The sequence below is a fragment of the Callithrix jacchus genome, chromosome 8 (genome assembly GCF_049354715.1).
Source record: "Callithrix jacchus isolate 240 chromosome 8, calJac240_pri, whole genome shotgun sequence".
Classification (NCBI taxonomy): Eukaryota; Metazoa; Chordata; class Mammalia; order Primates; family Cebidae; genus Callithrix; species Callithrix jacchus.
Window position 1 is genome coordinate 32,033,630 of NC_133509.1, and position 24,610 is coordinate 32,058,239.

The 24,610-nt window shown below is 39.7% G+C and overlaps 1 protein-coding gene across 17 annotated transcripts in view; it reads left to right on the forward strand.

Moving 5' to 3' along the window:
• GOLM2 (golgi membrane protein 2) overlaps nucleotides 1–24,610 on the forward strand; it is a 130,813-nt gene that overhangs the window by 32,007 nt on the left and 74,196 nt on the right. For all 17 annotated transcript variants that reach the window (XR_013520917.1, XR_013520915.1, XR_013520919.1 and 14 more), the window contains exons 2-4: nucleotides 7,108–7,162; nucleotides 12,591–12,693; nucleotides 21,989–22,079. Coding sequence is in view for 11 of the 17 variants with exons in the window: in XM_054239572.2 (XP_054095547.1) it covers nucleotides 7,108–7,162; nucleotides 12,591–12,693; nucleotides 21,989–22,079 (249 nt within the window). In the remaining 6 variants the exon portion in view is untranslated. The remainder of the gene's footprint in view (nucleotides 1–7,107; nucleotides 7,163–12,590; nucleotides 12,694–21,988; nucleotides 22,080–24,610) is intronic.

A 24,610-nucleotide genomic window follows, 5' to 3' on the forward strand; every position in this document is an offset into this window, starting at 1 on the left:
CTTTCTTTTGAAAGTGAAGGGATGGTGGTGGAAATATTAAATGAATGTTCTCAGAGGAAGTGTTAGAGCCAAAGGAATTAAAGAGCTGGCCAGGTGTGGTAGCTCACGCCTGTAATCTCAGCACTTTGGGAGACCAAGATGGGCAAATTACAAGGAGTTCAAGACCAGCCTGACCAACATGGTGAAACCCTGTCTCTACTAAAAATACAAAAAATTAGCTGGGCATAGTGGCGGGTGCCTGTAATCCCAGCCGTTCATTTGGGAGGCTGAGGCAGGAGAATCGCTTGAACCCAGGAGGCGGAGGTTGCAGTGAGCCACTGCCCTCCAGCTCTGGAGCCACGAGCGACAGAATAAGACTCTGTCTCAAAAAAAAAAAAAAAAAAAAGAGCTAAAAGACCAGATTGGGCAACATGCCAAACCCTGTCTTTACCAAGAATACAAGAATACAAAACATTAGCCAGGAGTGGTGGTATGTGCCTGTGTTCCCAGCTACTTGGGAGACTAACGTGGGAGGAGTGCTTGAGCTTGGGAGGCAGGCAATGCACTGAGATTGCGCTACTGCTCCCCACCCTGGGTGACAGAGTGATCCAGGTTGAATATATCTATTGGTTGAATATACGTATTTTCAATTATAGATAAAATTTCCCCACCTCCATTAAAATTTTAAAAGTATAAGAATATAAAAGAGACGGTTCAAGGAAGCTGAAGCCACTCACAGCCTAGTGTTTAAGAAGAGTGAGGCTGTGCTCACCTATGTAATCCTAGAATTTTGGGAAGGTGAGGTGAGTGGATAACGAGGTCAGGAGTTTGAGACCAGCCTGGCTAAGATGGTGAAACCCTGATTCTACTAAAAATACAAAACTTAGCCGGGCATGGTGGTGGGCACTTGTAATCCTAGTTACTCTGGAGGCTGAGGCAAGATAATCACTTGAACCCGGGAGATGGGACTTTGCAGTGAGCCAAGATTGTGTCACTGTACTCTAGCCTGCATGACAGAGTAAGACTCTGTCTCAAAAAAAAAAAAGGAAAAGAAAAGCATACCTCTAGCAATTTCAGAAGCACATTTAAAATGGAGTACAGAGAAACTGGCATAGCATCATAAAAATTGATTTAAAAAAGTAAGACCCCCATCTGTACAAAAGACAAAAAAATTTAGCTGAGTGTGGTAGCACATGCCTGTGGTTCCAGTTACTTGGGAGGCTGAGGTGGGAGGATATCCTGGGCCCAAGAGACCAAGGTTGCAATGAGCTGTGATCATGCCACTACACTCTAGCCTGGGCAATAGGGCAAGACCCTGTCTCAAAAAAAATTTTTTTAATTAAAAAACAAAGTGTTGAAAATGAATACAAAGGATGATGATGTTCTTTGGAAAGACAGTAAATATAAAAACAAAAAGGGATCGTGTTCTGCAAATGAAGGAAGTAGGAAAGAAGGTAAAACACAGGCTAATTGGAAGTTATTAAGGAGCAGTTTTGAGTGAGCAAACTAATCAAATATTGTAGTTGTTGGTGTCAGGTTTTGCTGCCCCTGTAGCTTTCCCTCAGTGATCTCATTCTAGGGACCTGGATTGCTATTTGAATGTAAATGGCTCTCAAGTTGTCACCAAGCTCCAGACCCTTATGTCCAACTGCCATCTGAAGATCTCTTCTTGGATATGTCACAGATGCCTCAAAATTAATAGGTCCAAATCTGAAAATAATCATTTTTCCACTTCTCTCCCCTACCCCAAGTCTCTTTCTCTTCCTGTGTTTCCCTATAACAGAAAATTAAGTTCTTACTCAGCTAGTCACCCTGATTAGAAATCTAAACATCATATTTGATATTTCTTCTTGTATCTAATCAATCCATAAGACTATGTGTCTTATCTCACATGTATTTACCTCTCTTTTCTGATTCTATTAGTTTAGACCAGAAGTTGATAGACTTTTTCTGTAAAAGTCCAGATTGTAAATACTTTAGGCTTTGCAGGATAGTCTCTGCCACAACTACTGTGGCTCAAAAGCAGCCATACACCATATGTAAACAAGTTAGTGTGGCTGTTTTCCTATAAAACTTTATTTGTAGACACTGAAAATTGAATTTCATATAATTAATGTATCATAAAATCTTCTTTTGATTTTTCTTTTCCCCCAGCTATCTTTTAAAATATGTAACAATCATCCTTAGCTTCCTTCCCTACAAAAATAGGCTCACACAGGCCCACCCCTCACTTAGACCAACATTCTTACCTGTAATATGATAGTAGTACTTGGTCTCTCTTTCTCTCATCTTGCCTCCTCTGGGCTATTCTTCACGTTGCAGCGAGATTTACTTTTTAAAATTGCAAATTGGATATCACTACCTTGCTTAAAAGAATTTTAAAGATTGAGCATAGTTTACAGGGTGAATCCATATTTCTTGGAAGATCCTTCTTAATTGTGAACCTTGCTTACCATTCTAGCCATACTTTTTATCAGTTCTCTCTAATTCTCTGTTATAGCTACTAGGAATTATTTATAGTTCCTATAATGTTAGATGATTTTCATAGGTAAGTTTTGACGTGCCTTCAATGTCTTTCTTCCTCATCTTCTCCCTATTTATACCTGGCTAAACACTACTCTTCCTGCAGGAGTCACTTCAGTCATCATCATCATCTCCAGAAGTCTTCTCTCACTCTATGAGCTGTATTAAATGCTTCTACTAAGTTCTCCCATCATGTCCATAGAACCAAATGATAACATTTATTTTACTGTATTATGATTGTCTATTTACTTGATGCCCCTCCTAAATAATAAGCTCCTTGAGTACTTACAATGTGTGTCCATTGTTTTATCCTCAGTTTCTGTTTTTCTTTTTTTGAGACAGGGTCTTCCTCTGTTGTCCAAACTGAAATGCAGTGGCTCGATGATGGCTCACTGCAGCCCTGATCTCTGGGCTCAAGTGATCTTCCAACCTCAACCTCCCAAGTAGCTGGGACTATAGGCACATGCCACCACACTTGGCTAATTTATTATCTTTTATTTTTAGTAGAGATAAGATCTCTTTGTGTTGCTAGGCTGGTCTTAATTCCTGAGTTTAAATGAACATGATCCTCCTGCCTCAGCCTCAAAAATGCTGGGATTATAGGCATGAGCCACTAAGCCTGGCCTCCCAGTTTCCTCTATGATACCCCATAGTACTGTCAGCATTTTAATGTGCGTATGGATTTTTTTTTTTTTTTTTGAGACAGGGTCTCTCTCTTTCACCTAGGGTAGGAGTGCAGTGGTGCAGTTACAGCTCATTGCAGCCTCAACCTTTTTGGGCTCAATCAGTCCTCCCACCTCAGCCTTTCAAGTAGCTGGGACCGTAGGCATGCACCACTATGCCCAGTTAAGTTTTTGTATTTTTCGTAGAGCGGGGATTTTGCCATGTTGCCCAGGCTACTCTCAAATTCCTGGACTCAAGTGATCCTCCTGCCTTAGCCTCCCAAAGTGTTAGGATTATAGGCATGAGCTGCTGTACCTGGCCATTTTTTTTTTTTTTGCATTTTAAAAATTGATGTATAATTCATGTACCATAAAATGTATCCTGTTAAAGTGTGCAACTTACTAGGTTTTAGTATATCTAAAATGTTTCACAACCATCACCATGGTCTAATTCCAGAATGTTTTCATCACCCCTAAAAGAAACCATTTGCCTTCACTTCTCATTCCTTCTTGTCCCCAGCCCCTGCCAGCCACTAATCTCCTTTCTGTACATTTCATGTAAATGGAATCAGATAATATTTGAACTTTCATGACTATCCCTTTTCATTTGGCATATATAATGTTTTCTAAGTTCATTCATAGTGTATCATGTACTAGTACTTCATTTTTTTAATTACTGAATATCAACATATTTCATATATATAAATTTATATTTATATATTAAAATATATTAAATTTATATAAATTTTTATAAATGTAAATTCATATATATGTAAAATATGTGTGTATACATATATATATATATATATATATATATATATAATTATTTTTTTTTTAGATAGAGTCTTGCTCTGTCTTCCAGGCTGGAGTACAGTGGTGCAGTCCTAGCTCACTGCAGCCTCAAACTCCTGTGCTCAAGTGATCCTCCTGTCAGTCACCTGAGTAGCTGACTACAAGCATGTTTCACCATGCCTGACTAATTTCATTTTTTATTTTCTTTAGTTTTATAGGTCTCACTATGTTGGCCAGGCTGGTCTTGAACTCCTGGCCTCAAGTGATCCTCTTGCTTTGGCCTTCCAAAGAAGTGGGATTCTAGGCATAAACCACTGTGTCCAACCTAGCTTTATATTTTAAACTTCATTCTTCAAAGCCCCCAGGACTCTAGGGGAAAATAAAAAGGGACCCCTTTTATTCCTTCTCCTGCTTCAGCTAGAGCAGTTCTATTTTCATCTATTGTTTGTGGACAAACTTTCATTTTAAATTTGCAAGTCATGGGCTCTCAGCTTGAAGAATATACCCTACCTGGGACTGAAAGATACTCCATGGTCTTTTTACTCTATCTTTCTTTCCAACTCTTCTTTTCATATGTTTCAGTCAAACAGTATGTTGATGGAGTTTTCAGGTATACCTCATGCTTTCTTGCTACTGTACATTTTCTTATATCATGTCCTCTATCTGAAATGCCCCTTTCCCATTTGTTTAAATTTTTACCTAGCTTTTAATGCCTATTTCAGATATAATTCATTCCATAAAGTTTTTCCTGGTCTCTGGATTCTTGTAGCAATTATACTGCTTTAGATGGTACCATGTCTAATTTCCTTGAGACTGTGCTCATGTTTTCTTAGTAGTTTTTATACTTTCCCATCCAGTGGCTTGACATAGGATGGTGGGGAAATGCGGTTTGGGGTGACTATAATGGATTGTATGGGCCAGGTGTGGTGGCTCATTCCTATAATCCCAGCACTTTAGGAGACCAAGGCAGGAGGATTGGTTGAGCCCGGGAGTTCAAGACCAGCCTGGGCAACATAACAAGACCTCATCTCTACTAAAAAAAACGATATTAAACTGGCATGGTGACAAACGCCTGTATTCCCAGCTATTCAGGAGGCTGAGATCGGAGGATCACTTGAGCTGGGCAGATGGAGACTGCAGCAAGCTGTTGTGCCACTGCACTCCAGCCTAAGCTACAGAATGAGACCATGTCTCAATAAAAGAAAAAAGAATAAGAAAAAACAAAAATAGGCCAGGTGTGGTGGCTCACGCCTGTAATTCAAGCACTTTGGAGGCCAAGGCAGGCAGATCACCTGAGGTCGGGAGTTCAAGACCAGCCTGACCAACATGATGAAACCCCATCTTTATATATAAAAAAATAAATAAATAAAAATTTAAAAAAAAAGGATAGCATGAGGGAGATCTTTGTGATGATAAAATTGTTCTGTATCTTGATTGATGCCATCATCAACCTAGATTTATACAAATCTACACATATGATAAAATGAGATAGAACTATACATATATATTGTACCAATGTCAATTTCCTGGTTTTGATGTTGTACTGTAGTTACATAAGATGTACCCATTGTGGGAAATTGTGTGAATTGTGTGAGGGTTACCTGAACTTCTCTGTGCTGTCTTTGCAATTATGCAAATGTATAATTAATTTTAGAATAAAAAGTTTAGCTTGGCCATGGTGGTTCATGCATGTAATCCCAGCACTTTGTGAGGCTAGCAGGAGAATCACTTGAGCACAAGAGTTCAAGACCAGCCTGGACAATATAGCAACACCCTGTCTCTACAAAAAATGTATTTTTAAAAATTGGCTGGGTGCTGTGGTATATACTTGTAGTCCCAGCTACTGGAGAGCCTGAGATAGGAGGATAGACTTGGATGCTGAAGGTCAAGGCTGCAGTGAGCTGTGATTGCAACACTGCACCTCAGCCTGGGTGACAAAGCAAGACTCTGAAAAAAAAAAAAGTTTAAAAATACATTCTTTAGGCCAGATGTGGTGGCTCATACATGTAATCCTAGGACTTTGGGAGGCCGAGGCAGGCAGATCACTTGACAGCAGGAGTTCGAGACCAGCCTGGCCAATATGGTAAGACCCCATCTCTACTAAAAATACAAAAATTAGTTGGGTGTGGTGGTGCGCACCTGTAGTCCCAGCTACTTGGGTGGCTGAGGCAGGAGAATCCCTTGAACCCAGATGGCGGAGGTTGCAGTGAGCCAAGATCATGCCACTGCACTGCAGCCTGAGCGACAGAATAAGATGCCGTATCAAAAATAATCATTTTTCCCGCTGGGTGTGATGGTTCACAGCTGTAATCCCAGCACTTTGGGAGGCAGACGCAGGCAGATCACCTGAGGTCAAGAGTTCAAGACCAGCCTGGCCAATGGTGAAACCCCATCTCTACTAAAAATACAAAAATTAACTGGGTTTGGTGGTGGGCGCCTGTAATCCCAGCTGCTCGGGAGGCTGAGTCAGGAGAATCACTTGAACCCAGGAGGCAGAGGTTGCAGTGCACCGAGATTTCACCACTGCATTCCAGCCTGGGCGACATAGCAAGATTCCATTAAAAAAAAAAATTGTTTTTCCATGGTGCTAGTTCTGATTAATATGAATCTGCCTATGCCTTTCAAAGTAAAGATACCATGGGGTAGACAAGAACCTATTTGTAGTGATATTTTAGTTACATTTTATAATTATAACAAACTTGCCTAAAGCAATAACTGAGACAGAGTGGTTCCTTGTGTACAAGGTTCTGGCTTATCCAAGGTCTTATTTTAATTTTTAAGTTGACTGGTAAGCCTTTAATTTGAGTCATGTTTTGGTATACTTTTAAGTTGTTAGTATTCTTATGTACTGGCTCTTAGATGACAGTGACCATAGCTCTGAGTTTTGGAAAAAAAATTATGTGATGTTTAGTTGAAATTTTAAAACTTTTAAAGTTGTTCAATTGTTTATCAATTGAAATGAATATTCTTATGCAAATTTAAAGTAAGCATTACAAGATCAGAATTTACTGCTGATTCTATTTCGGAGGAGGTACAGTATAAATAAATAGAGTTTTTCATTTGCATTTATGATCAAGTGCAAAGTGAATATGAGCAAAAAAATGGGAAAAGTGCATATGTTTTAGTAAAATGAAAACTTAATTTTTTTCAGGTTAAACTACAGAACAACATATCGTATCAGATGGCAGACATACATCATTTAAAGGGTAAGAAACTTAATTACAAATTAAAGATAAACAAAGGTCACTAAATGCCTAAAATTCTGAAGAATTAAGAAATAGTAGATAGCCTAATGAAATAAAATTTTCTGAACGAAGCTCCTCTGATGGTAAAGCATTTATCTTTTTGCCTTAAGATATGAATTATTGAATGTTCCTTTATATATGATAAATCCAAGTTAAAATTTGAGATCCTTATCTTAACCTTGTGCTATAGACAGGGTTGTGTAATGAAATGCTCTTAAGAGAATACTCTAAGAAAATTGACCTGTAGCTTCAGATGCCATCAAATTTCTAGGGAAAAGGTGAGAAGTGTTCCCTCTATACTGTGTCCAAACTGCTAAATTAATTTATTCAGGTCTAGGGAATGTTTGGATAGAGCCTCCAAGCTTAGTGTTTTAGATGCCCTGGGAACAGAAAGAAGCCTGCAAGACAGATTAAATATATAGTAAATAAATAAATAATGTAAAAATACACACACATATTTTTGCTTGGACAAAGTGATAAAGAGGTATTATAGCTTTTATGGAAAAATAAAAAAGCCCTACAGTCTGCTTATGTTACTTTATGCCATCGCTGCTGGCCTTTGAAATTTGGGATCTAAGGAAGAATCCTCTTCTTCACACCCTTTGGTTATAATACTGTATTTTAAAACTCTGCATGCATCATCTCTAGGTTTATGTATGTGGGAAGTACATGCTCTCTAGCTTCATAAATATCCTTTATTATCCTTTTGAGCCTCTTTAGATATACTTAGATAATCTATTTTTATTGTCCTCTTGAAGTAGCCAACCTTAGTTGGCTTTGTAATGTAGTAAAATTTTCCGCCTTAACAATTCCTAATGTACGATCATTAGGAAGTGTTATTTGTGTGTTGTAGCGCTAAAATAAGTTGTTGATTTCCTATTATCTGTGATTTGTAACAGCTTTGGTTTTCTGTTAGAAATGCTTTCTGGGTGGTCACACTTGGTTTTGTTGCATCTGTGTCCATGTTCTATTCTTTTTGACTCACCAAAATATATTAGGATGACACAGAAGATGCCACAGTGTCAGTGCTGCAATTTTTACAAATGCTTCCACTTGTCATCAAAGTATACTTCTTATTAAATATTAAGAAATACTATTAGGGCTTATTAAAGGAATAACTTAATGCTTATTAACTGCTTATTAAATAGATCAGTTGAATAAGAAGTCCTGGCCAGGAGTGGTGGCTCATGCCTATAATCCCAGCACTTTGGGAGGCTGAGACGGGTGGATCACCTGAAATCGGGAGTTTGAGACCAACCTGACCAACATGGAGAAACCCAGTTTCTGCTAAAAATACAAAATTAACTGGGTGTGATGGTGCATGCCTGTAATCCCAGCTACTCAGGAGGCTGAGGCAGGAGAATCACTTGAATCCGGGAGGTGGAAGTTGCAGTGAGCTAGGATTGTACCACTGCACGCCTGGGCAACAAGAGAGACACTCTGTCTTAAAAAAAAAAAAAAAGTGTCCTGTGGTATGGCTTCTGTTAGTATATATCAACAAAAATGACAACCTGTGTTACTGATTAAAAATCTTTATTGTACTTTATGTGTTGAAGTAGATCTTGAGATGTTTTGAAATTGTATATGATGATACTCTTCAGCAGAGAAAAAGATCTTGATTTGTATGTATAGCTGAACAAGTTTTGGTTTTGAAGCCTGAACTCTTAAAATTGAATTTCCATAATGTGACTTTTGCAACTTTGGAATGATTTCTACTGAAACAAACTTCTTGACAATTTGCCTTTTATAGGCAAGTTTTCTTTGAAATTAATATCTGGTATTGTAGAATTAATAGACACTAAGACACTTGAGATGGTTTATATTTTCTTGGAAATAAATGAAAGTTAGTTTTTCTAATCCTCGAGATAATAAATTGGCATATCAGATTTATTTTGTTTAGTTTATCTTGTTTTTATGCCTGTTACTAAAAGAAAATTCAAAGTCAAAGTTTTCTAGAAGTAATTTTTTTTTTTAAAGCTGGTCTTGGCTGGGCACGGTGACTCAAGCCTGTAATCCCAGCACTTTGGGAGGCCGAGGCGGGCGGATCATGAGGTCAAGAGATCGAGACCATCCTGGTCAACATGGTGAAACCCCGTCTCTACTAAAAATACAAAAAAATTAGCTGGGCGTGGTGGCACGTGCCGTAGTCCCAGCTACTTGGGAGGCTGAGGCAGGAGAATTGCTTGAACCTCGGAGGCAGAGGTTGCAGTGAGCCGAGGTCGCACCACTGCACTCCAGCCTGGCACCTGGTGACGGAGTGAGACTCGGTCTCAAAAAAAAAAAAAAAAAAAAAAAAAAGCTGGTCTCAGGCAACCCATTTCTTACCTATCCCTAATTTTTTGAAGTTAAATTAAGCCATGTAGTTCTAAAACATAACTGGTGTTGCTTTCAGAAATGGAGCATCCTATATAGTTAACCTGACTTGTATTAACTTACTCTAAGAGTTCTGCTATGGTGACCTGGAACAGTCATACTAGACAGAATATTTCTGGGTTCATATAAAGAAAACACATGTCAATCAATCAAAAGTAAAAAAATTTTTTTTTAAACTTTTAAGTTCAGGGGTATATGTGCAGGATATGCAGGTTTGTTATATAGGTAAACATGTAACATAGGGGTTCGTTATACAGATTATTTCATCACCCAGGTATTAAGCCATTAGTTAGTTTTCCTGATTCTCTTTCTCCTTAGTTTTTCTTTCGACCTGTTTAATTTTCCCCTTGCAGATCTGTGTTTTGACCCATTGGAAATCACCAATTACCTCTGTGCTTTATGAACTTTCTCTGTATTCAAACAGGGAAAAAAATCTTATTTTACATGGACTAAAACTTATTTATATTAATGTTTTATTTTTCTTTGTCAATTGTATTTTAAGTCTGTCTTTAATTACAAAGGAAAATTTTATTTCCTGTTAAATGAACTTCAAATATCGTCAATGAGAAGTTTTGTGGGGAGGCAGAGAAGCCATCTGAAATCTTAAAGTTATACTAAGCATCAGGTTCATTCTGAAGCTATTTGAGGTATTTTACAGCATAGCCTGAATTAGAAGGGACTATAATTTTTCTGTATCCTTTTTCCTGAGGAGAATGAGTCCTAAAGATCACCAATTAAAATCTCTTTCTCATAGTTAAGTTTTATTTGTTTTTTCATTGTAGTTTTTAGATTTAGCTTTCAGTTCTAGAACCTGTCCAGCCTGAGCACAGGTTTATTGAACTGGCTAGTTCAATCCCTGAGCTAGCTTTTTGCCACTGCTTTCTACTATGATCTCATTGTCACTGTAGAATCAGCATTCATAGCTGGGGCCAGGGTTTCTGGTACCTCTGGCCTGCCATATCTTAGGAGATGGGGACAGGGATCAGGCAATAAGCTGAAAGGGTTGTTTATGGCTACCTGGCCACCACAGATTCATCCCTTTTATTTGAGATGGGGTGGGGTAAATCAACCATGTTTACATATTGAGGAATTAATATAAAAAGAGAAATTTGCCGAGGCGGGTGGATCACGGGGTCAAGAGATCGATACCATCCTGGTCAACATGGTGAAAACCCATCTCTACCAAAGGTACAAAAAACTAGCTGGGCATGGTGGCGCGTGCCTGTAATCCCAGCTGCTCGGGAGGCTGAGGCAGGAGAATTGCCTGAACCCAGGAGGCGGAGGTTGTGGTGAGCCAAGATTGCGCCATTGCACTCCAGCCTGGGTAACAGAGAACGAAACTCCATCTCAAATTAAAAAAAGAGAAATTTGGCCAGGTACCATGGCTCATGCTTGAAATTCCAGCACTTTGGGAGGCTGAGGCAGGTGGATCACCTGAGGTCAGGTGTTCAAGACCAGCATGGCCAACATAGTGAAACCCTTATCTCTACTAAAACTACAAAAATTAACTGGGAGTGGTGGCAGGCACCTGTAATCCCACCTACTTGGGAGGCTGAGGCAGGAGAATTGCTTGAACCTGGGAGGTGGAGGTTGCAGTGAGCTGAGATCATGCCATTGTACTCCAACCTGGTTGAGAGAGCTAGACTCTGTCCTGAAAAAAAAAAGTCAGGGTGTGGCTCATGCCTGTAATCTCAGCACTTTGGGAGGCTGGGGTGGGCAGATCACAAGATCAAGAGTTTGAGATCAGCCTGGCCAATATGGTGAAACCCTGTCTCTACTAAAGATACAAAAATTAGCTGGGCGTGGTGGCACACGCCTGTAGTCCTAGCTACTCAGGAGGCTGAGGCAGAACTGCTTGAACCTGGGAAGCAGAGATTGCAGTGAGTCAAGATCACACCACTGCACTCCAGCCTGGGCAATAGAGTAAGACTCTGTCTCAAAAAGAAAAAAAATTAGCTGGGCGTGGTGGTACCCACCTGTAGTCCCAGCTACTAGGGAGGCTGAGGCAGGAGAATTGCTTGAACCTGGGAGGTGGAGGTTGCAGTGAGCCAAGATTGAGCCACTGCACTCCAGCCTAGCTGCATAGTGAGACCCCATCTCAGAAAAAAACAAAAAGAGAGAAATTTAAAATGCAGCTTGAATATGCCAAGGAAATGATTAACTGCAAATATTTTTTGTTAATCATTTATTTTTCTCATACTCATTATATTTCGGGATATGTAGAGCTACCATCTGTAGCCGAACTAGAAATATATCTAAAGCAATTGGCACCTAAGCTGTTAGTCAAATGTGATTTAAAATGAGAAAAAAACTTAAAATTTATACCCATAGTAAGCATATCTAAAAAGTATGACTTTTTTCCTACTTTAATAAAGCAGATAAGTTTGAAGAAATAGGTAGTTTTTTGTATTGTCTCCACAACTTAGCATGTGTCTACATAAAGTAAAACAATGTATAATTTGGAGACTATTTCAGGTTGGTGTGAAAGCCACTGAGGCTAAATTATTTTAAAAATAAATGTTACTGGTCGGGCATGGTGGCTCATCCCTGTAATCCCAGCACTTTGAGGCCGAAGTGGCTGGATTGCTTGAACCCACAAGTTCAAGACCAAGCTGGGCAAAATGGCTAAACCCTCTCTCTACTAAAAATACAAAAATTAGCTCCAGCTACAGGTATTGTGCACCTGTAGTCCCAGCTACCTAGAAGGCTGAGGTGAGAGGAACACTTGAGTTCAGGAGGTGGAGACTGCAGTGAGCCAAGATTGCACCACTGTACTCCAACCTGAACAACAGAGCAAGACAACTGTCTCAAATAAATAAATGAATAAATTTTATTAACCATGAATGTGTTACAAAAGGCTATTAAATGTGGTATTAGTTACATAATTTAATTTTCTGAGAGTGTTAATAAAGAAATTGAGAATTATGTGTAATTTAAAAGACATCCCAGAGCTTCTCAATAGGAAGCATTACAATGAGTGAACTTGATTCCTTTGGTTCTTACCTCGTGTGGATAGAGCAACTTGCTGAGCTTCGTCAGGAGTTTCTTCGACAAGAAGACCAGCTTCAGGACTATAGGAAGAACAATACCTACCTTGTGAAGAGGTTAGAATATGAAAGGTAAGATGTTACATGCCACATATGTTTATGAATCTAAAATATTTGTCCAACTTTTGGACTCAGTTCATTTCTTTCTCTCTGACTTTTGTTTTCCTTTTCTTCTCTTCTTTCATTTACTTAGGTCTTTTAAATTTATTTTCTCTTATCCTTCTATAGCTCTTTGAAATCCATACTCTTTTATTTTGATAAATTAAACAGCATGAAAATATCTCTTACAGGGCATGGTTGAGTTTCTGTATGTTGTAGAATTCATGTGAAACAGAAAATACAAGTTCTTGAGGTTTTTCTTTAATTGCATTTTAGGTTTTGGGGTACATGTGCAGAACATGCAAGATAGTTGCATAGGTACACACGTGGCAGTGTGATTTGCTGCCTTCCTCCCTTTCACCCACATCTGGCATTTCTTCCCATGTTATCCCTCTCCAGCTCCCTCCCCCCACTGTCCCTCCCGTATTCCCCCCAATAGACCCCAGTGTGTAGTGCTCCCCTCCCTGTGTCCGTGTGTTCTCATTGTTCATCACCCGCCTATGAGTGAAAACATGCAGTATTTCATTTTCTGTTCTTGTGTCAGTTTGCTGAGAATGATGTTCTCCAGATTCATCCATGTCCCTACAAAGGACACGAACTCATCGTTTTTGATTGCTGCATAATATTCCATGGTGTATATGTACCACATTTTCCCAGTCCAGTCTATCATCGATGGGCATTTGGGTTGGTTCCAGGTCTTTGCTATTGTAAACTGTGCTGCAATGAACATTTGAGTGCATGTGTCCTTATATTAGAACGATTTATAGTCCTTTAAATATATACCCAGTAGTGGGATTGCTGGGTCAAATGGAATTTCTATTTCTAGGTCCTTGAGGAATCGCCACACTGTCTTCCACAATGGTTGAACTAATTTACACTCCCACCAGCAGTGTAAAAGTGTTCCTATTTCTCCACATCCTCTCCAGCATCTGCTGTCTCCAGATTTTTTAATGATCGCCATTCTAACTGGCGTGAGATGGTATCTCAATGTGGTTTTGATTTGTATCTCTCTAATGACCAGTGATGATGAGCATTTTTTCATATGTTTGTTGGCCTCATGTATGTCTTCTTTTGTAAAGTGTCTGTTCATATCCTTTGCCCATTTTTGAATGGGCTTCTTTGTGTTTTTCTTGTAAATCTGTTTGAGTTCTTTGTAAATTCTGGATATCAGCCCTTTTTCAGATGGGTACACTGCAAAAATTTTTTCCCCTTCTATTGGTTGCCAATTCACTCTAATGACTGTTTCTTTTGCCGTGCAGAAGCTGTGGAGTTTGATTAGGTCCCATTTGTCTATTTTGGCTTTTGTTGCCAATGCTTTTGGTGTTTTGGTCATGAAGTCCTTGCCTACTCCTATGTCCTGAATGGTTTTGCCTAGATTTTCTTCTAGGGTTTTTATGGTGTTAGGTCTTATGTTTAAGTCTTCAATCCATCTGGAGTTAATTTTAGTGTAAGGTGTCAGGAAGGGGTCCAGTTTCTGCTTTCTGCACATGGCTAGCCAGTTTTCCCAACACCATTTATTAAACAGGGAGTCCTTTCCCCATTGCTTGTTTTTGTCAGGTTTATCAAAGATTGTATGGTAGTAGATATGTTGCGTTGCCTCTGATGCCTCTGTTCTGTTCCATTGGTCTATATCTCTGTTTTGGTACCAGTACCATGCTGTTTTGATTACTTTAGCCTTGTAGTATAGTTTGAAGTCCGGTAGTGTGATGCCTCCCGCTGTGTTCTTTTTGCTCAGAATTGACTTGGCTATGCAGGCTCTCTTTTGGTTCCATATGAATTTTCAGGTGGTTTTTTTCCAGTTCTGTGAAGAAGGTCATTGGTAGCTTGATGGGGATAGCGTTGAGTCTGTAAATTACTTTGGGCAGTATGGCCATTTTCACGATATTGATTCTTCCTAACCATGAACATGGAATGTTTCTCCATCTGTTTGTGTCCTCTCTTATTTCGTTGAGCAGTGGTTTGTAGTTCTCCTTGAAGAGGTCCTTTACGTTCCTTGTGAGTTGTATTCCTAGGTATTTTATTCTCTTTGTAGCAATTGTGAATGGCAGTTCGTTGTTGATTTGGCTCTCTTTAAGTCTGTTATTGGTGTATAGGAATGCTTGTGATTTTTACACATTGATTTTATATCCTGAGACTTTGCCGAAGTTGCTTCTCAGTTTCACAAGTTTCTGGGCTGAGACGATGGGGTATTCTAGATATACTATCATGTCGTCTACAAATAAAGAAAATTTGGCTTCCTCCTTTCCTATTTGAATACCCTTTATTTCTTTTTCTTGCCTGATTGGTCTGGCTAGAACTTCCAGTACTATATTGAATAGGAGTGATGAGAGAGAGCATTCTTGTCTAGTGCCGGATTTCAACGGGAATGCTTCCAGGTTTTGCCCATTCAGTATGATATTGGCTGTTGGTTTGTCATAAATAGCTTTTATTATTTTGAGATACGTTCCATCGATACCGAGTTTATTGAGGGTTTTTAGCATAAAGGGCTATTGAATTTTGTCAAAGGCCTTCTCTGCATCAATTGAGATAATCATGTGGTTTTTGTTTTTGGTTCTGTTTATGTGGTGAATTACGTTTATAGACTTGAGTGTGTTAAAGCAGCCTTGCATCCACGGGATGAATCCTACTTGATCATGGTGGATAAGCTTTTTGATGTGTTGCTGCAATCGGCTTGCCAGTATTTTATTGAAGATTTTTGCGTCTATGTTCATCATGGATATTGGCCTGAAGTTTTCTTTTCTTGTTGAGTCTCTGCCGGATTTTGGTATCAGGATGATGTTGGTCTCATAAAATGATTTGGGAAGGATTCCCTCTTTTGGGATTATTTGGAATAGTTTCAGAAGGAATGGTACCAGCTCCTCTTTGTGTGTCTGGTAGAATTCAGCTGTGAACCCATCTGGACCTGGGCTTTCTTTGTGTGGTAGGCTCTTAATTGCTGCCTCGACTTCAGACCTTGTTATTGGTCTATTCATAGTTTCGGCTTCCTCCCGGTTTAGGGTTGGGAGGACACAAGTTTCCAGGAATTTATCCATTTCTTCCACGTTTACTAGTTTATGTGCATAGAGTTGTTTGTAATATTCTCTGATGATGGTTTGAATTTCTGTGGAATCTGTGGTGATTTCCCCTTTATTGTTTTTTATTGAATCTATTTGGTTATTCTCTCTTTTCTTTTTTATCAATCTGGCTAGTGGTCTATTTTGTTGATCTTTTCAAAAAACCATCTCTTGGATTTATTGATTTTTTGAAGGGTTTTTTGTGTCTCTATCTCCTTCAGTTCTGCTCTGGTCTTCGTTATTTCTTGTCTTCTGCTAGGTTTTGAGTTTTTTTGATCTTGCTCCTCTAGCTCTTTCAATTTTGATGATAGGGTGTCAATTTTGGATCTTTCCACTCTTCTCATGTGGCCACTTATTGCTATATATTTTCCTCTGGAGACTGCTTTAAATGTGTCCCAGAGATTCTGATATGTCTTCTTTCTCGTTGGTTTTGAAGAACTTCTTTATTTCTGCCTTCATTTCATTGTTTATCCAGTCAACATTCAAGAGCCAGTTGTTCAGTTTCCATGAAGCTGTGCGGTTCTGAGTTAGTTTCTGAATTCTGAGTTCTAACTTGATTGCACTGTGGTCTTAGAGACTGTTTGTTATGATTTCAGTTGTTTTGCATTTGCTGAGAAGTGCTTTACTTCCAATTATGTGGTCAATTTTAGAGTAGGTGTGATGTGGTGCTGAGAAGAATGTATATTCTGTGGATTTGGGGTGGAGAGTTCTGTAAGTGTCTATCAGGTGTGCTTGTTCCAGGTCTGAGTTCAAGTCCTGGATATCCTTGTTAATTTTCTGTCTGGGTTGATCTGTCTAATATTGACAGTGGAGTGTTAAAGTCTCCCACTATTATGGTGTGGAAGTCTCAGTCTCTTTGTAAGTCATTAAGAACTTGCCTTATATATCTGGGTGCTCCTGTATTGGGTCCATATATGTTCAGGATCGTTAGCTCTTCTTGTTGCATCGATCCTTTTACCATTATGTAATGTCCTTCTTTGTCTCTTTTAATGTTTGTTGCTTTAAAGTCTATTTTATCAGAGACGAGAATTGCACCTCCTGCTTTTTTTTTTTGCTCTCCATTTGCTTGGTAAATCTTCCTCCATCCCTTTATTTTGAGCCTTTGTGTATCCTTGCATGTGAGATGGGTTTCCTGGATACAGCACAATGATGGGTTTTGGCTTTTTATCCAATTTGCCGGTCTGTGTCTTCTGATTGGTGCATTTAGCCCATTTACATTTAGGGTTAATATTGTTATGTGTGTATTTGATACTGCCATTTTTATGCTGGCTGGCTGTTTTGCCCGTTAGTTGATGCAGATTCTTCATTTTGTTGATGCTCTTTAGCATTTGTTATGTTTTTGGAATGGCTGGTATGGGTTGTTCCTTTTTAATGTTAGTACCTCTTTCAGGAGCTCTTGAAAAGCAGGCCTGGTGGTGACAAAATCTCTGAGTACTTGCATGTTCGCAAAGGATTTTATTTTTCCTTCACTTATAAAGCTCAGTTTGGCTGGATATGAAATTTTGGGTTGAAAGTTCTTTTCTTTAAGGATGTTGAATATTGGCCCCCACTCTCTTCTGGCTTGTAGGGTTTCTGCCGAGAGATCTGCTGTGAGTCTGTTGGGCTTCCCTTTGTGGGTGACCCAACCTTTCTCTCTGGCTGCCCTTAGCATTTTCTCGTTCACTTCAACCCTGTTGAATCTGATGATTATGTGCCTTGGGGTTGCTCTTCTTGAGGAATATCTTTGTGGTGTTCTCTGTATTTCCTGGACTTGAATATTGGCCTGCCTTGCTAGCTTGGGGAAATTTTCCTGGATAATATCCTGGAGAGTATTTTCCAGCTTGGATTCATTCTCTTCATCACATTCAGGTACACCTATCAAACGTACATTAGGTCTCTTCACATAGTCCCACATTTCTTGGAGACTTTTTTCATTCCTTTTTGTGCTTTTTTCTCTAATCTTGCCTTCTCGTTTTAGTTCATTGAGTTGATCTTCGACCTCTGATATCCTTTCTTCTGCTTGGTGAATTTGGCTGTTCAGACTTGTGCATGCTTCACGAAGTTCTCGTGTTGTGTTTTTCAGCTCCATCAATTCATTTATATTCCTCTCTAAGTTTTCGTTCTTGTTATCATTTCGTCAAATCTTTTTTCAAGGTTCTTAGTTTCTTTGCATTGAGTTAGTACGTGTTCTTTTAGCTCACAGAAGTTTCTTATTACCCACCTTCTGAAGTCTGATTCTGTCATTTCATCACACTCATTCTTTGTCCAGCTTTGTTCTCTTCCTGCTGAGGGCTTGCGGTCTCTTGTAGGAGGCGAGGTGTTCCAGTTTTGGTTGTTTTCCTCCTTTTTTCACTGGTTTCTTCCCATCTTTGTGGATTTATCCACCTGTTGTCTGAGTAGTTGCTGATTTTCCGATTGGGTCTCCGAGTGGATGTCTAGATTGTTGATGATGAAGTATTTCTGTTTCTTCGTTTTCCTTCTAGCAGTCTGGCCCCTCTGCTGTAGGACTGCTGAGGTCCACTCTAGGCCCTGCTTGCCTGGGGAACACCTGTAGCAGCTGCGGAACAATAAGGGTTGTTACCAGTTTCTTCTTCTGCTATCTTTGTCCCAGAATGATGCCCACCAAGTCAGTCTGATCAGTCCTTTGTGAGGTGACTCTTTGGATATATGGGGGTCAGGGAGCTGCTTGAGGAGACAGTCTGTACTTTATAGGAGCTCAAGTGCTGAGCTGTGAGCTCTGTTCATTCAGGGCTGCTAGGCAGGTATGTTTAAGTCTGCTGCGGCAGAACTCATATAGTCCCTTTTTCTCCTCAGGTGCTCTGTCCCGGGGAGTTAGGGCTTTATTTATGAGTATCCGTTGCACTGTCCTGCCCAGTAAGGAGGCAGTCTAGTCACTGCCTACTTGCAGAGGCTATGCTGAGCTGCTCTGGGCTCCGCCGTGTTGCCGCGGGCTCCGCCCTGTTTCGTGTGTAATTCCCTGTAGTCCTGTTTATATGGGTGTGGTTAGAACTGCCGTGGTGTTGGTGGCCCACCTCTGTAATGGTGGACTCTCTCTGTTACAGCGGGTTGCCTCAGCAATGGCAGGCTGCGTCAGCAGTGGCAGGGTGCCTTGGTAATGGTGGATGCTTTTCCCCCACCAAGCGGCACCGTCCTGCGTTCAGCTGTGCTTGCCGTGAAACTCTCAACCCCAAGTGTTTCCATTGCTGTTTTGTTTGTTTTTGTGGGGGTGGGACCTGCCGACCCTGATCACCTGGCTCCCTGCCTCAGAGCCCCCTTTTTTTTTTTTAAGTTGAACGGTTGACTCTCTCCCCGGAGTTCCAGCCGCGTGCTGAAAGGGTACCGGGATCTGTGTGATTTCCCATGTGGCCACCCACTGTGCTGGCTGAAACAACGTTGCTGCCCAGGACTCTCCTGGCCTGGCTTACTGTTTAAGTCCTGTTTAAGTCCCGTTTAATCAGATGAATGTGCTAATCTGACTTCCCAAATCTCAAATTGCCAGTTTAACAGGGCAACCAGACCAGTGTATTTTGTACGGAGTGCCACTGCACTGCCGCGCCGGCCAAAACAGCTCTGCTGGCTCAAACAGCTGCGCTGGCGGCCCCTGCGGCTCCTACACCTGGGAATCTCCTGGTCTATGGGCAATAAAGATCTGTCTCGAAATGTGGCGTCCACTCACCCTCTGTGCTTTCACTGGGACCTGCAATCCTGAGTTGCTCCTATAGCGCCACCATCTTCTCCTCACCCCCAAGTTCTTAAGTTTTATCAAATTTTATGTGGCAAAGATAGAAGATTTGTGATTCTTTTTGATGGGCATCTAGAAGATGAAGCTAGCATTGGGAGATGTTCCCAGAAGATCTGAGGGACTGAATGCTGGCTACTCTTCCTGCTCTGTATGTCAACCCTCTTGCTGATACCTCTACACTTGGTGATGAGGTTGGGAAACTTTTTTTTTTTTTGAGACAGAGTTTCGCTCTTGTTACCCAGGCTGGAGTGCAATCGCGTGATCTTGGCTCACCGCAGCCTCCGCCTCCTGGGTTCAAGCAATTCTCCTGCCTCAGCCTGTTGAGTAGCTGGGATTACAGGCGTGTGCCACAATGCCCAGCTAATTTTTTGTATTTTTTAGTAGAGACGAGGTTTCACCATGTTGACCAGGATGGTCTCGATCTCTTGACCTCATGATCCACCCGCCTCGGCCTCCCAAAGTGCTGGGATTACAGGCTTGAGCCACCGCGCCCGGCCCCGAGGTTGGGAAACTTCTTACTGGCCTTTCTAGCTATAACTCCTTAAAAATTTTATTATATTTTTAATCAATTTTATTGTAAAAGATATTCTTTAGATCTATACTCCAAAAATTAGAAAGATTTGCCATATTTTAAAGCATTTTTGTTCATTTCTGACTTCTTATATATGCAGAGGTAGTATATTATTCTAGCATATTAATGTACCAGAACTTCTTTAGTCTCTTCAACTGTGGGACCACAATAGGAGTTTTTCTCTTCTGACTTTAAGATTTTAGGTAAATGGTTCACACCTATAATCCCAGCACTTTGGGAGGCTGAGATCGGAGAATCAATTGAGCCCAGGAGTTAAAGACCAGCTTAAGCAACATAGTGAAACCTCTGTCTCTACAAAAAATTTTTTTAAATTAGCTGGGCATGGTGGCACATGACTGCACTCTAGCTCCTTAGGAGGCTAAGATGGGAGGATTGCTTGAGCCCAGGTGATTGAGGCTGCAGTGAGCCATGATGATACTACAGCACTCTAGCCTGGGTGATAGGGTGAAACCTTGTTTCTTTAAAAAATAAAAAGACTATCACAGCTATAAAAATTTCCTTGCAAAAATATTTCCCAAAACTAGCTGGGTGTACTGGTACATACCTGTGGTCCCAGCTACTCGGGAGGCTGAGGTGGGAGGATCACTTGAGCCTGGGAGGTTGAGGCTGCAGTGAGCCATAATCATGCCTGCCCTCCAGTCTGGGCAACAGAATGAAACCTTGTCTATAAATAAATAAATAAAGATATTCCCTCCCATTATGTTATTTCAGTAGCATATTTTGTCAAATGTAGAATTCCTCAGAAAGAATGCTCTACCAGTTTTGTTGCTTTTACAGCATAGATGAAAGATTGCTTTCTAAAATTATTATACTCATTTATAATGTAGATATTTCCCCATGATCCTAGAATTTGGTTTTAATTCTAATTTCATTTTGCTAGTATATGAATAAGATACTACTATATATATACACATACAGGAAGTTGGTGGGTTATTTTGTTTTTTCTTTTTTTTGAGACTGAGTCTGTCTCTTTCACTTAGGCTGGAGTGCAGTGGCATGATCTCAGCTCACTGCAACCTTTGCCTCCTGGGTTTAAGCAATTCTTATGCCTCAGCATCCTGAGTAGCTGGAACCACAGGCACGTGCCACCATGCCTGACCAGTTTTTTTCTATCTTTAGTAGAGACAGGGTTTTGTTGTGCTTGCTAGGCTGATCTTGAACTCCTGGCCTCCAGTGATCTGCCTGCCTTGGCCTCCCAAAGTGCTGGGATTATGGGCATGAGCCACTGTGCCCAGCCACATATAGGAAGTTTATTTTGCATTGTATAATGGTGAGATTTAACATTTTTCTATATATTTGTTAACTGTTTTTTTTTGCATGATTGGTCTTTGTGTATCCTTTTACTACTTGGTCAGCAGAAAGTCACCATCTTTATCTGTTTTACTTCTGTTCACTTTCTCTTGATGGCACGAGTCTATCTTCTTTATTAGTTTCTTTCATTTCTAGTATTCTATGGTTTAGTCTTTTATTATAGTGTTTAAAGTACTATTGGATGAATCATCTGCTACCACTCCTTATTAACTCTCATAATTCTAGGTTTCCTCATCTCTTAGTATAAATTGGTCTCAGTTTTCTCTTCTATAGTATTTTTCTCTTCCGTAATTGAAGTTGGTTTTGATAGTTTTTTTATAGATGCAATTTATGGGAATAATAGGAAAATAACTGTTTTCAGCTTTGTAATTTCTGTTTTCGCAATTAGCTTTATCAGTATTATCTGTCTCCTATAAGTTCAAGTGTTTTTAAAATTTTATGTGAGCTATTTGTATGCTCGTTGTTTTTTCCAACCCACTCTTCCCTGCTGACTGAATGTTTTATCTTTCTTAATGTATGTGTCAACTTCTGGACAACTTTGAGAATCCAATTCAAGATAATGTAATCTAAAAGAATGACTTTGTAATTTAGTTTTCAGTGTGGACAGCAGATCAAGGAATTGCGAGCACAGCATGAAGAAAATATTAAAAAGTTAGCAGACCAGTTTTTGCAGGAACAAAAGGTAAATTTTTTAAGTGTTCTTAAATCCAGACATCTTTTTTATAAGTCATGGTAATTTAGAAATCAAAATTGTAATTTGTCACAAAATATTGTAAGTTTTCCAGCCAGCCTAATTTCAAAAGCGATTTACAATGACTTTATTTCCGAGTCTATTAAACAGTTGCAAAAAATGTAATCTTAATTCTTAAAACTGTCCAGGTGCAGTGCCTGAATTCTCAGCACTTTGGGAGGCCAAGGCAGGCAGAGGTCAGGAGTTTAAGACCAGCCTGGTCAACATGGGGAAACCCCATCTCTACTAAAAATACAAAAAATAGCCGGGCCTGTGGTATCTGTAATCTCAGCTACGCAGGAGGCTGAGACAGGAGAACTGTTAGAGCCCAGGAAGCAGAGGTTGCGGTAAGCCAAGATTGCACCACTGTCCTTCAGCCTGGGCAACAGAGTGAGACTCTGTCTCAAAATATATATATATATCTCTAGATATATATATATATATCTAAAGCTAATTTTGATCCAAAATATCTTTTTTTAAAAAAAAAATTGTTGTTAATATATTTCTCAGATTGTAAAGTGGGCAACATTTTACTGAAAATCAACTACTTCCTTTTTTATGCATTTGAGAAATAGAAAAAGAAAATAAGATACTTTTTCCTTTATTATCAGTTTCTGTTATTCTGACACCCTGCCCTAAAACACAGAATTGAGACACTAACCACTATAACCAACTTGATTCATACTTTTTTTTTGGGGGGGGGGTAAATTCTTTTTTTAATTAATTTATTTTGAATTAATATGTATTATGTAGATTCTTTTTTTTTTTTTTGAGACGGAGTTTTGCTGTTGTTACCCAGACTGGAGTGCAATGGCACGATCTCGGCTCACCACAACCTGTCTTCTGGGTTCAAGCAATTCTCCTGCCTCAGCCTCCTGAGTAGCTGGGACTACAGGCGCACACCACCATGCCCAGCTAATTTTTGTATTGTTTTTAGTAGAGACGGGGTTTCACCATGTTGACCAGGATGGTCTCGATCTCTTGACCTGATCCACCCGCCACTCCCAAAGTGCTGGGATTATAGGCGTGAGCCACCGCGCCCAGCCTATGTAGATTCTTTCAGCAACAGAAGAAATTGTGTGAAGATTACTAGTTATTAGGACATGATTCATTTTTTATACCCTGTAGTCTTACCTGACTAGGCATGATTTGTATGTACTCTTGTGATTTAAAGGAAAGAATTAAAAGTGAAAAGTGTTTGTTTTGCTTTTTGGTAGCATCTTGACTAAAGGACTAGAAGTTAAGGATATCAGGTTTTCATTCTTAGCCTTTTCACAATTTTGTAGTAGGATATAGAGGATGTCATTTCTTTCTCTATTGCATTTTGAAAATCTACAAAGTGGAATAGCTGCTGCCTATCTGCAGTCTACTTTGAAGAGGTATGAGGATGGATTGGTGGAAGAAAACAAGCCTTAGTGAGCTACCATAGTAGAGGCATTGAGGGTAACCAAAAGGTATTATGGAGACACTGGAGGGTTAAAAGAAGATGTTAGAATACAAAAGGAAGGGGAAGAGAGGTTTGCTATTGCAATTGTGTCATTATAAGCGTAGTATAAAAATAATGGGATAAGTTTGCTCACTTCTATTCTCTTAATGAAGGTAGATGAGAACTTTCCTTTTTTTTCCAAGCCATTGTAATTCTTTCTGTTCTTCTATACTAGGCTATTTTTTATGTTATTAATTAGCTAATGCCTCTCCAATTCTTCCTTGCCATTATCCTATCCTAAAGGGAACAAGGCATGGCAGGAATTGAGGTGCCCAGAGAACTTCTCCTTTCTGGGTAGCACATCAGCCTTTACTCTCTAGACCAGCTACCTAATTCTCCTCCCCATCCTTCATTTTCTGTTCTTTAACTACTGTAGCAAGTTGGTTCTGTGCAATTTGAGTTTTCTTAGAGATACATCTAATGTTAGCTATATGAAATAAGCATAGTTTGTGTTCAGGGCTTTATCTTTTTGATTGTTTGTTTATTAATTTTTAAATTAATTAACCAAGCACATGTCTATCATAGAAATGACTCTGGAAAAGGAGTCAGCAAACTGTAGCCCACAGGCTGAATCAGCTCATTCCCTCTTTTTGTACTGTTTAGAACCCAAAGGCTGGATGTAGTGTCTTACGCCTGTAATTCCAGCACTTTGCGAGACCAATGCAGATCACAAAGTCAGGAGTTCAAGACCAGCTTAACCAACATGGTAAACCCCATCTCTACTAAAAATACAAAAATTAGCTGAGCATGGTGGCACACGCCTGTAATCCCAGCTACTAGGGGGCTAAGGCAGGAGAATGGCTTGAACCTGGGAGGCGGAGGTTACAGTGAGCTGAGATTGCACCACTGCACTCCAGCCTGGGTGACAGAGTGAGACTCTTGTCTAAAGAAAAAAAAAAAAAGGTCAAAAATGGTTTCACATTTTTAAATGGTTGAAAGAAAAAACAAAAGAAAATTATCTTAGTACATGGGAAAATTATAAGAAACTTATATTTTG